Genomic DNA, 13,368 nt, shown 5'->3' on the forward strand with positions numbered 1-13,368 from the left:
TTAATGGATATTTTCCTTCATCCTACAGGTCATATTTTCATTTTCTTGTTAGTGTCCTTTGATGCACATAAGTTTATATTTTGATCAAGTCCAGTTACCTATTTTTTCTTCTATTGCTCATGCTTTTAATGTCAAATCTAAGAATCCATTGTTAAATCTTCTTAAGTCAGGAAGGTTCTCCCTGTGTTTTCTTCTAATACTTTTAGCTGTTATATTTAGGTCGTTGATCCCTTTTGAGTTAGTATTTATATATAGTGTGAGGTAAGGATCCAACTTCATTTTTTTGCATGTGGCAATCCATTCGTCCCAGCACCATTTGTTGAAGAAACTGTTCTTCTGTTCCCATTGAATGGTCTTGGCACCCTTGTTGAAAAACAGTTGGCCATGGTTGTATGAGTTTATTTCTAGACTCTCCATTTTAATCCATTAATGCTCCATGTCTGTCCTTAAGCCAGCACCACACTGTCCTGTTTACTGTAGCTTTGTAGTAAGTTTGAAAACCAGCAGTGTGAATCCTCCAACTTTATTCTTTTCCAAGAATGTTTGGCTACTCAGGGCTCTTTGTGATTTCATACAAATTTGAAGATCAGCTTTTCCATTTCTGTGAAAAAGGCCATTGGGATCTTGATAGGGATTGCATTGAATCTTTCAACTGTTTTGGGAAGTATTGCCATCTTAACAATATTAAGCCTTCCAACCCGTGATCATGCAGCATCTTTCCATCCATTTAAATCTTTAATTTCTTTCAGCAGTGTTTTAGTTTTCAGTGTACACGTCTTACACTGCCCCCATTAATTTATTCCTAAGTATTTTTTTTATGCTATTGGAAATAAAAATTTTTCTTAATTGCGTTTTTTGATTGTTCATTGCTGGCATATAGAAACACCACTGCTTTCTGTGTGTTGACTTGGTAACGTGCAATTTTGCTAAATTCATTTATTAGCTTTGTTTTTGAGCATTTGCTAGGGTTTTCTGTATATCACATCATGTCACCTGCTAATATAGTTTCCCTCCTTCCTTTTTTTTTTTTTTAAATGTCTGCATTGATTTCAGACAGAGGTAGAGAGAGAAACATCAGTGATGAGAGTGTTGTTGATCCGCTGCCTCCTGCATGCCCCATTCTGGGGATGGAGCCCACAACCCGGGCATGTGCCCTGACTGGGAATTGAACCACGATCTCCTGGATCCTAGGTCCATGCTCAACCACGAACCACGCCAGCCTGGCCTTCCTTTCATTTTGGTGCCTCTTTCTTTCTTTCTTTCTTTCTTTCTTTCTTTCTTTCTTTCTTTCTTTCTTTCTTTCTTTCTTTCTTTCTTTCTTTCTTTCTTTCTTTCTTTCTCTTTCTCTCTCTCTCTCTCTCTCTCTCTTTCTCTCTTTCTCTCTTTCTCTCTCTCTCTCTCTCTCTTTCTTTCTCTCTCTCTCCTCCCTCCCTCCCTCTCTCCCTGCCCTCTCTCCTTTCCCCTCCCCTCTCTCCTCTCCTTTCCTTTTCCTTTCCCAATTGCCCTGGTGGAACCTCCAGTACTATGGTGGGAGCAAGCATCCTTGTCTTATTCCTGATCTTAGAGGGAAAGATTTAAGTCTTTCACCATTTGAGTGTGCCGTGAACTGTGGGTTTTTCATCAACACCTTTTATTGGATTGAGGAAACTCCCTTCTCTCCTAGTTTGTTGACTTCCATTTCCTCTTTTCATTCTTCTTCCTCTCTGCCTTTGATGACGACTTGGAGTGTGAGCACAAGAGAAGTACCCCCCACACACACACACACTTCACACGTCATCACCACTTCTCCCAGTTTTTGCTTCTGAATGAGCTGTGGGAGGAGATCAGGGGCAACAGGAGTCTGGGTTTGGATGCCCTGAAGACTCTTGGTCCAGTCATGCAGACTTCCAGTACTCAGGCTGAAGCTTGTCTCACATTGCACACACACCCCCCAGCCTGGGTCACTGTCTCCAGGACACTTAGTGCTATCCCTAAGCAGGGATACCACCAGGAAACACTTCCTGACTCAAAGTCAGAGAAGCTCGGTGCCTATCAGTGGGATTGACATTAAGTGCTGGAGCTCTAGCCCATCCTTTCAACCTGTCCAGCCCAGTGCGTCCTCAGGGGCCTAAGGGGTTGGGCAAAGCCCTGTGAACACACGGCCTGGGTCATGGCACTTGCTCAGCCTCTTTGGGCACTGTAAGTGGGCTTCAGCCAGCTACATCACCTCCTGGGCCTCGTTTCCTTCTCTTGCACGAGATTAATCACCCTCCTGCTCAGATGGGGATCAGCAAGCTGTTGTTCTTCAAGTGCCTTCTGCAAGGCCCGGTATCTGCTCAGTTCTCCATCTTCCTCCTCTTCTTGGCAAAAACTTCTCCTCCTTCTGCATCCCTGATAGTTCAAGCTGCACCCCGTCACGCTCTTTGAAGCTCTATCTTGCCCCCTTGTATGCTTGGTAGATTGGGTTTCATCCTCTTGGATCTGGGTCTTGCTTCTCACCTCTGACATTGGCCTTAGCAGCTCTTTCTTTGAACTCCATCTTCGCAGGGAGATGGGTACACAGTGACGACCCTGGCTGGCCTTCCCAGGGCCAGCCTTCAGCGCTTAGTAGTCCAGGGGCAGCCACCTTCATGGAAAAAAGGCCTGGCCAAGTCCCCAGCCCATTTTTGCTACTCTGGTGGAGTTGGAGCGGCTAGTGATGAGTCTGTCCTTTCTGTACACCCCAGGGAGGTTCGAGAGAGCAGACCTGCCTTGACCAGAGATAGTACAGCACCTGCAGTAACAAGGGCTTATGATTTCACATCTTGGTTCTTGTCTCAATTTGTCACCTTCTTGGTTACTTCACAAGCCTCAGCTCCTTCATTTAGGAAGTGGCAATGGGGCCCCCTCTCCCTAGGCCAGTCAGAAGATTCCTTAGGGAAGTAAGTGCCTGGCTAGGGTGAGCCTGGGGCTTTGCCACTGAACCACCCTGGGGGTCCGTATAGTGGGTGGAAAATCCTGTCCATTAGGGTTAATGGGAGCATTGCACAACAGACACTAGGTAGTTGATAAAACTGTCAGTCCACACTGCTTGTTCCAACTCTTAGCAATTTTTTGGCAAAGATGGTCTTAATTTAGATGAAATTTCATCTTGATGATTCCTCAAGAACTGGGTGGGTGGCCAGTGAGTGAAGCCTCTTGTCCACTAGTGGATGTGTTTGCAGCGCCCCCTGGTGGGCACGACTGGGAATTTACATAGATTAAGCCCTACCTAAAAAAAAAGCATTTCCCTCAGAAACTGCCTGCCCACACATTTTCTTTAAATGGCTTTTGTTATCAATTCAACAAAGTTTTTTAGTGTATATTGGGTGATTAGAGCTACTCTATACATTTAGAAAGATTGAATCAATTTTTAAATTATTAAAAACAACCATGTTCAATTTGTGATTTAAGAGATCTTTATATTACGATCCTTTAATTTTTTGGATTTCTGTTAAAACTTTAGGAAAAAGAAACCAAAGATGAAATTTGATATTGTCCTAATTAAACTTGACTGTTTGCCTACATCAGAGTTGGCAGATGTTTTCCTATGAAGGGCCAGGTAGTATTTTGGGCTTTGCAGGCCAGGCAGCCTCTGTTGCAAAGACTCAGTTTTGCCATTCTATCTGGAAAGCAGCCTTGGACTGTATGTTGAGTGGGTGTGCCTATGTGCCAATAAAACTTAATTTACAGCCTGGCTGGCATGGCTCGGCAGTTAAGCATTGACCTATGATCCAGGAGATCATGGTTCAATTTCCAGTCAGGTCACATGCTCGGGTTGTGGGCTTGATCCCCAGTAGGGGGTGTACAGGAGGCAGCTGATCAATGACTTTCTCATCATTGATGTTTCTGTCTATCTCCCTCTCCCTTCCTTGCTGAATTTAATAAAGATATATTTAAAAACAAAACAAAAATAACTTTATTTACAGAAATAGGCCAAGCATGGTGAATATGCCAGCCCCCAGCCAAATAGGCTTTGGGATCCATCTAGCTCAAGTGTTCACAAATTGGGACTGTTACCTAATGTTGCGCTTTCAGCTGGGCAGACTTGTCTAGGCGAGCACTGGGTTTCACCATTGTCCCCCATCCCACTCAGTGCACGTCATAGGGTCACCCACCTGTCTCCTTTAGGAATTGGTGTTTGCACCTATTTTGACATCTACAAAAAGATGAGAGAGAATTTTCAATTTGAGGTTCTTGGAGTAACCGAAACTTCAGATAACTATTTTCCAAAGAAGTTTATCCCCTAGGGGACAAGTTTGGACTGTAGTTAACGATAAGATTTTATTTTTGTCGTTATGTTATTATAAAATAGTAGGCGCTCGTGGAAAAAAATCAAGTATCAGCAAGAGTATCAAGTATGGAAAGTAAATTTCCCTTCCACTCCTCAGTTTCCCAGTCACTGTCCTCAGAGTTAAGTACCTATAGTGTATTATATTGTGTTCCTCTACATATTTCGACTTCATATGCAAACAGATGTTTATCCTCCTGGTTTTTTGAATGGCACACTGTTGTCATGCTTCCTTTTTTTTTTCTGTTTTACATAACAGTGTATCAGGTACACCTGTCCCTGGCAGTGACTCAGATGCTGAGCTCACTCTTATCTGGTAGATGCTGCTGTTTTATTTAGGTGCAGCATGACTTGCTCACTCGTCCCACGCTTTGGACCTACAGCGCATCCTTTATGTATGTGGTGTCTCCCCGTCCAGGTCCCATGATGGGGTGGGAACGGACAACACGGTGGGGTGATTTCAGCCTTACCCATGTCCTGCAGGAAAGCTTCCGTCTGTCCACCACCTTACTATTCCAGCTTTCTGGTACATTCATGTAGATGCAAATTCTGACTAGATCCTTCTAGAACCATTTTTTGTAAATATTGCTGACATCCTATAGATACCCCACTTGGGAGAAGCATTTCTAACCTGTTAATTGATGACTTGGTGTAGAGCCTGAGAGTACCAATGATGAGCCCCCACCGAGTGATGACACTACTCATTCATAGAAAAGAATACAAACTTGACTGGAAGCCATCCCCCCCCCCCCCCCCGACAAGTGACCTGGCAGCTGTCAACTGCTTCCTCTTGCTGATGGGGCTTCGTGCATGCTAGTCCCCTCACCTGAAATGCTTTTCCCTTCTATGGTGCACTTGAACACCAGACCTTCATTATCAGTGGCCCGCGGGATGAGCCCTGTACACCAAGGCCCAACTCCAGGGTTTCACCCTGAGGCCTCCTCCTGTCAGGACCCATCCTCCATCTTGGCCTTCTGTGAACCTTCTCCCAGCCTCATGGTGTTTGTTACAATGTCATGATCTGGGTACACGGGTCTCTCCCCCAGTAAATGTGAGCATCTCAAGAGCTGAGGTCACCTCACATGGACAGAGCACCTGGCCCATGGCAGACAGTGCTCTCTGGGGCTGGGGGCCAAGCTGAAGGCAGTTCCATGCACTCAGAAAAATGGAGAACCAGCACTGATGGGCCCGACTGAGTCTCTCCAACACTAACCACCTCCTGTGTTTGTGTCCTTAGTTCACGGGCAATGGGCCCTGTGAAATGAACAGTGTCCAGAAGAGTGAGCACGAGAAGAACCTGGAACACGGCAAAAAGCGCTCCCGGCCCTCTCTCCTCCGTCCTGTGTCAGCACCAGCCAAGGTACATCACCTGTGTCTGTAGATGTCCATGTGTGTGGACATGCAGCAGCCTGGCCTCCTCTGTAGATGACCTGGGGAGCAATGTCCGCAGGCCCCAAGCAGTCGTATGACTGGGGCAGGGGCTATGTCTGGACCCTGGTCTGGCTTGAAATGCACTGGCTGTGGGACCTTGGGAAGTCAGCTTACTTCCGGGGGTGCTGTTCATCTGCCCCCTGGCTTACAAGATTGTTGTCAGTAATGGTACCCCCTACATCCTCAATCTGCTCCTTTTCACCATCATGTCTCTTTCATGGGCAGGACTGCAGGTGCAGTTGTGCAGGTCAGTGACTGCACCAGGTGCCCCCTGAGGGATGAGAGGGGCTGAGCTCTACCTTCTGTTGCACTCATCACCCACGATAGTGATTTTCTCATCCCGCTGTTCTCTGTGCATTTACTAAGGGACTTCCTGCTCTAAGGAACAGCTTTTTCTTTATCCCCATTTATTTAGTTACCTATGTCAACATGGACTCCGGGTTATAATCTGTAGCTATTAATTTATCTTGATGCCCAAACTGTCCCAAAATTGGCCAGTGGGGCCCTTTTGGGTTGGCTCCTGTGTCCTCTTGTCATGTCTGCATCATTCTTCAGGCACTTGGAAGATGGTTTTGTAGCCTCAGGAGTGCAGCCAAGTTCAGGTTCTAGTCTAGCTTAGAGACAAAAGTCTTTACAGAGATTTAAAACTTGGGCTTCTCCAGGATCCCACCAGTGCTATCGTCCTCTTCCTGTCCCTTTTCTGTCCCCTTCCCATCACGGTCACCACTCACAGGATAAAATAGGCAGGGGAGGGGTTTCTGATATTGTATCCAGGGGCATAGCTCTTTTGCTGTTCCAACTTTAGGATGTTCCTGCCTGTTATCAAAAGCCCTAAGTTGTCGAGACTTAGATCCCAGATTATGGGTGGAACAGTCTTGTGACCTTCACCCTTCACTAGGTCATGGAGGTAGGTGGTTCTGAGATGTTCATCCACAAGGGTCCCAGGCAGACCTCATCCAGCATCCAGTGACTGTTTCTCTCAAAACTCAATGCTGGCCTTGCTGACTCTGACAAAGATGGATGCACAGAGCACTGACAGCATGAATTTCTCTCCACAGAAGAAAATGAAACTGCGTGGTACCAAAGACCTGTCCATTGCTGCCGTGGGGAAGTATGGGACTCTACAAGAATTCTCTTTCTTTGACAAGGTGACTGGTGGGGCTCAGATGTGCAGGACGAGAGCTCTTGGGAAGGGAGCAGGTCAGGGGGAGCTCTTGAGTGGGTCTGGGAGGAGGGGCTGGCACCAGCTTTCACAGTGGAAGGGAGTGTGGGCCATCAATAAACTGATGGCAGGTGGTAGGTGAGCAGGAGGTGGCAGAACTCGGTGTCCGAGCTGGGTTTGAGGACAAACGTCTGCCACTCCCCAGCTTTGTGACTTTTCTAAAGCAGGGATCATGCTGAGGCTCCCACCCAGGGTCAGTGGGCTGAGCCAGCAAGATGGCCCATGCTATCTGAACTGCGAATTGCTGCAAGGAGAATATTGCCGTGCAGATCATGGCCAGTCACTTCAGAGCAAGCCCATGTTGGTGACTTCATGTACCTAGTGATGTCTGAACCAAGTAGGCACAGGAGCCAGGGTTGGACCTAGCCCACAAAGCCTCCTGACTTGCTCTCCCTGCAGGTGCGCAGGGTCCTGAAGAGCCAGGAGGTCTACGAGAACTTTCTCCGCTGCATCGCACTCTTCAACCAGGAGCTTGTGTCTGGCTCTGAGCTCCTCCAACTTGTCAGCCCATTTTTAGGGTGAGCAACACTGCCCCAGGCTCTCCACATGAGTTTTGTTTCTGTAAACTCTGTCTACCCTTCTTTGAGTTATCTTTGAAAAATGATAGGTACTTTTTTTAATATGGTCTTTAAATGGATATTGTTGTAGAGGTTGTTATAGATTCACCGACAGTAGTAAGGAAGAACACAGATCCCAGGACTCGTTCCCTCCATGATAGCATCTGAAGTCAGCACCACAACCAGGATGATAACACTCCAGCAACCCACCCATCTTTGCAGGTTTCCCTGTTTCTAGTACATGTGTGTGTTTACAGCTCTATCACCCGATAAGGGGCATATGTCCCGCCACAGTCAAAATACTCAGTGGCTCCAGAACCACAAGGATCCTTATGCTGACCTTTGATACCCAAGCCTGTGTCCCTCCCACTCCCTGCTCCAGTCCCCGCCCTAAGCCCCTGGCAACCATCTCTGTGCTCCATTTCTAACACAAAACACATAAGTGTTATATAAATGGAATTATATGATAACCTTTCGGGATCAGCTTTTTCCACCTAGTATAAAACCCTGGAGATTCTCTTAAGGTAGGCTTTTAAAATTCTAACAATGAGAAATTGCAGGAAGAATGACAGACTTACTAGCATCCCAGCTGCCCAAAGAGAAACCCTTTTAGTGACCAGCTTCCACACATCCTGCTGCAGTGTGTGGGCAGACCCCAGGCCAAGGCAGCCGCTGGGAAGGTGGGGATGTTCTAGGAGGTAAACGTGCACCCATGGTTCATGCACAGTGAGCTTTAGGAAAGGGGGTTGGCCAGGTTCCAGTGTTGCCTCCCCCTCACCAGCCTTGTCATGTTGGGCAAGTTTTTTAGCCAGTCTGACCTCAGTTTCACAAAGCTCCATATGGGCTCTGTGCGTAAGACCCTTCAAATAAAATCTAGAATATGGTGAGTGTGCATTGTACATAATTGTATGTGTGACCTATTTAGCCCCAAAGGCAACCCCAGGGGAGGAGACTGCCTGGCTCTGTCATGGCAGGATCATTGTGCCAGCTGTCATAGTAACTGCACACTTGCAGTAGGATGATATTCATTTAAACATAAATCCAGGTGACATTGGGGTGGATTGCATGAAAACTTTCCCATCAACATTCATGGCTGGTACATTATGACTCATGAGAATGTATCCATAGAGGATATTCCCAGGAGGGTCTCCCTGATAAGGGAGAAAGACTCTGGGGCAGAGCTGGGCAGACTGATCTGTCAAGGGCCAAGGGCTAGGACTACCCAACTCTGGCATTGTGCAAAAGAAGCCACAAGCAGTGTGTCAGGAATGGACATCACTGTGCCAGTAAAACTTTATTTACAAAGACAGGTGTGAGCAGGTTGGCCAACTGTGGCCTCTTCCAGTCAAGGAACATTGCTGACCCAGCTTCTGCCAGTCTAGGTTGTCTTTTCCAGAGTGTTTCAAGGCCATCCTGCAAGTGGCAGGGCCTGACTGGTGACAGAGTTTTCAGGGGCAGATTCACTCCCAAGTGGGGACTTTATGCACTTCTGGTGCTAGGTTTCACCTCTTGTCTCTCCTTCCTGACCTTGCATTCTGACCGTCTTTAACTGAAGGTGTCTATATGGAGCCATTCTGAAATCTCTAGATTGCTCCCAGAAAGCTCTAGGGGTACCAACTTACCATTTGTCTCTATTTCTGAAGGAAATTTCCAGAACTCTTTGCACAATTCAAGTCCTTCCTGGGAGTGAAAGAACTGTCATTTGCCCCACCCATGAACGACAGATCTGGGGATGGAATAAGCCGGGAAATCGACTACTCATCTTGCAAGCGCATCGGATCCAGCTACCGGGCGCTCCCCAAAACCTACCAGCAGCCCAAGTGCAGTGGGAGGACGGCCATCTGCAAGGAGGTAGCTCCCCAGGGCTTATGTTGGCTTGTGTGGTGCATGGCTCCCCGCCCCGCAAAAACATCTATCACCCCCATGTATCAGATGAAAGACTGAATGTCAACCCCTAAATGTTGAATAGTAGATATGCTGGGATGTGGCAAAACAAAATACCTGAGCAGAAATGACAGTGTCTTACCCTCCTGGCAGTTTTGGTAAACCACAGAGCCCACAGCACCATCGTAGGGTTTCGTACATTCCTCCATTTTTTTGACTTAGATTTATTTCTGCTGTGAGCCTGTTTTGTCCTGGGCTCATTGCCTTCAGTATGTTTCCATTTAGCTTGACAATTGAACACTTCTTCAGGGTTAGAGGACAGGCTGTTACTATATATCCAGAATTCAAGAGTGCCTGCTGGATTCCAGGGATCAGCAAGGAACGGCCTGTGGGCCAAATCCCAGGCCAAAGTTGGTCTACTGGTTGTGTTTGTCAGTAAAGTTTTATTGGCACACAGCCATGCCTATTGATTTACATATTGCCTGTGGCTAAGGCAGAGTTGAGCAGTCCCCACAAAACCTGAAATATTAATTATCTAGATTTTTACAGAGAAAGTTTGCCAACCCCTGAAACAGTGTGATTTCACTTGATCAAATTTACTGTTTGTATGATAAGGGAATTTCCTATAAAATCAAACTGATGTTATGTTTTCTGTATTCTACACTGGACAGTACAGTAAACAGTTCTGGCTGCCAGGGCTTGTCACCCAGGTAACAGCGTTTCCTCTTGGTACAGGTGCTGAATGACACCTGGGTCTCCTTCCCCTCTTGGTCAGAAGACTCCACCTTCGTCAGCTCCAAGAAGACGCCCTATGAGGAGCAGCTGCACCGCTGTGAGGACGAGCGTTTCGAGGTGCGTGTGCTGGTGCTGCAAGGCCCTCCAGGTGGCCCTGGGTCGTGGACACGATGGTGATGACCTGGGAAGTGTGCCTGTCCCCCATCCTCCATAGTGCTGCCCTCTCACTTTCCCCTGCTCATCTCTCTCTCCATCCCGGGATGTATCCTGACCCTTAACACCCCCAGTCTCCTCTTGAGTATCAGGGAACCAGCACTTTCCAACAGGGGCAGCTCCTTGCAGGTCTGTTTTGCCTTGCTTTCCTTTGGGGTGGCTAGGCAATGTATTTGAATTTAATTACTCAAATTAAGTTTGCTTAAGTTAATTTTTTGAAAATTTTGCTGAGATCACTGTAGATTCACATGCAGGATAAGAAATAACACAGCAATCTAGGTTCCCTTCCTACAGTGGTAGTAGATTATAAATCACTATCACAGTATCACAGCTGGGTCAGTGACATTGGCACATCAGTCCAGTTGGACTGTATTCATGTGTGCATGCCTGTGTTTGTGTATGTGTGCGTATGTGGCATGTGCGTGTGTTGTTTATGCACGCATGTGTTTTCAGCTCTGTGAGGTTTTTCCACTTTTGGTGGTTCATGTATCCACCACCACAGCCAAGATACTGAATGGCTCCTTACCACTAGGACCCGTCGTTCTGCCCTTTATATCTGACCACCTCCCCCCAGTCCCACCCAGCCCTGACCCCTGGCAACACTGACCTGTCCCTTCATCTCTCTCACTGTGACACAAATGGAATCATACAGTGTGTACCCTTTGGGGATTGGCTCCCCCTGCACATGCCCTGAGAGTCATCCAGAGGCTAAGTGCACCATGGGTCCCTTCCCCTTTTTTGCCAAGCAAAACTTGCTCTTTATGCCCATGAAGAGGGTTGGCCAGTGGTAAATGGCCCATGGCTCTCAGTCCCTCAGCATCAAGTCCTGCATTTGTGCCTCACCTGGCTGGACCCCAGCCCAGTAATCAGCCATGCTTGCTCAGGGCCCACCTTCTAATGCCTGTAATACCCCCTCAGACGTGGAATTTGTTAGCTCTGTCTAACCATCCCTTCTGCCTGCCCAGGCCCCTCCCCAGACACCCACTGACCCCTTCCCACCTTCCTCTCCATAGTTAGACGTTGTCCTGGAGACCAACCTGGCCACCATTCGCGTGTTGGAAAGCGTGCAGAAAAAACTGTCCCGGATGGCACCGGAAGACCAGGATAAGTTCCGGCTGGATGACTGTCTGGGGGGCACATCGGAGGTGATCCAGCGTCGCGCCATCCATCGCATCTATGGTGATAAGGCTCCTGAAATCATTGAGAGCCTCAAGAAGAACCCTGTCACTGCTGTCCCCGTCGTCCTCAAAAGGTTTCCTCAGCTTCTGGCCCCCTTGGAGCTCATTAGTGTTGTTGGTCACAGGTGTCATCACAAGGCAGGGAGGGGGATGTGGGGAAGATCCTTAGGGCCTCAGGTTGCCTTACTGGGTTTTTCAGTCTTCCTTCATCTTCCTATTCCCCTCCTGAGAGGAAAGCACAATTAACAGTCATCCTAGTCCTTTGGCCACCACACACATAATTAGATCAAAACATGCCTTTTACTTAGTAATATGCCTTAGGAGCTTTTGCATGATAGGGAACAGGTATTAATAAGTGGCTGTCCTCAGTTGCCTGACTCTGGGGTTGCAGAGCTGAGCAAGGCCCACACAGTTCCTTCCCTCATGGGGCTTACAGTTGAGCCAACAGCTACATGGAATATGGTCAGTGACACGAGCCAGGACAGGGAGGAGGTTGGTTCCATAGCAGCGATGTTTGAGAAACCATAAAACTGGCCACGTTGGTCCTCTAGGACCATGGTTTCCACCTGGAGACAGGCCTGGAACTGGCTGTCTCAAGTTTGCAGTGTAATGGCTAGTCTGTGGGTGGAAGACAGGCTGCTCCTAATGTAGGGATGACTCAGGCAAGTGTCCCAGGCTATTCCCATGCTGTCCCTGTGCTGAGCCCCTCTGGCCCCTGCAGGCTGAAGGCCAAGGAGGAGGAATGGCGGGAGGCCCAGCAGGGCTTCAACAAGATTTGGCGGGAGCAGTATGAAAAAGCATACCTCAAGTCCCTGGACCACCAGGCCGTGAACTTCAAGCAGAACGACACCAAGGCCCTTCGTTCCAAGAGCTTGCTCAACGAGATTGAGAGTGTCTATGATGAGGTGAGGCCCTCCTCCACACTGGGCTTCTGTGCCTGTTTCCCAGCTGTTAGGCAGGGTTGGTAGCATTGCCCTTACAGGGCTGCATAGGGGTGAAGATGGATGTTTCTGTAGCACACAGACTAGGGCTGGTCAGGGGGAAGGACTGCAGCAGCTCTGCTGTTGTCAGCTGGTGCTCTTCCCCTCCCTCTGTCTTTCCATGGGCCTTGATGGACCTTCCTTTGGATGCCTGATACTAGTAGCTTTCCTTTCTCCACCACCAATGTGTTCCAGGTAGCATTAGAACCCCCAGAAGGAACATCCTATATAATAACCCTTGCTCATAGACCTTCCTATGCAATACCGTTTTTCAAATTTTAGCAGTGAAGAAACAGGCAAATAGGTGGCCACTTGCCAAGGCCAGTCACAGCAGACCAGAGCTCTGAGCCCTAGGGCTTCACCTCCAGTAGCTGCACCGTGTCCTCTTGCCAGTCTTAGAATGTGTAGGGTCATGGGCCCCAGACCACGTAACTGGGGCAGGGCTGGGCTCTCAGGCTCTGAGAATCTGGACCTTTGAAAGATGCATGCAAGAAGAGCCCTGGCAGGGAGATGGAGGCCACTGAGGTGGCAATCAGTGAGGTGGGCACAAGTTCCAAGGAGTGGTGGGGGGGGGGGGATGCTGCTCCCAGGCTGTGCTGGGAGACAGAGCAGCATCAATGACTGAGCAGTTGCCTGTACAGGGTCACTTACTCCCTTTTATTCTTCTTGTAAGCAGCAAGCAGTTGTACCTCCTCTTATAGTATGAAAATTAAAGGCGGAGAAGCCAGGCCACTGGGGGTATCTCTGCCCAGAATGCAGAGTAACTCGGAAGTTACTCTTCTGTGTAACTGTAGAGACCACCCAGGGCTGTTGCTCTGAAACCCTTCCCTTCAGCCTCCCCCTGGGGCACCCTCACCCCTGCAGGGCCCACCCCTTGGCC

General features: G+C 48.1%; 1 protein-coding gene across 2 annotated transcripts in view; it reads left to right on the forward strand.

Annotated features, from left to right (window-relative positions):
• The window catches only part of SIN3B (SIN3 transcription regulator family member B), a 37,308-nt gene that overhangs the window by 13,660 nt on the left and 10,280 nt on the right, over nt 1-13,368 (forward strand). For both annotated transcript variants that reach the window (XM_087816794.1, XM_087816795.1), the window contains exons 6-12: nt 5,526-5,648; nt 6,778-6,867; nt 7,341-7,459; nt 9,142-9,349; nt 10,118-10,234; nt 11,344-11,582; nt 12,230-12,413. In XM_087816794.1, coding sequence (XP_087672920.1) covers nt 5,526-5,648; nt 6,778-6,867; nt 7,341-7,459; nt 9,142-9,349; nt 10,118-10,234; nt 11,344-11,582; nt 12,230-12,413 — 1,080 coding nt within the window. The remainder of the gene's footprint in view (nt 1-5,525; nt 5,649-6,777; nt 6,868-7,340; nt 7,460-9,141; nt 9,350-10,117; nt 10,235-11,343; nt 11,583-12,229; nt 12,414-13,368) is intronic.

The sequence above is a fragment of the Miniopterus natalensis genome, chromosome 4 (genome assembly GCF_054644295.1).
Source record: "Miniopterus natalensis isolate mMinNat1 chromosome 4, mMinNat1.hap1, whole genome shotgun sequence".
Classification (NCBI taxonomy): domain Eukaryota; kingdom Metazoa; phylum Chordata; class Mammalia; order Chiroptera; family Miniopteridae; genus Miniopterus; species Miniopterus natalensis.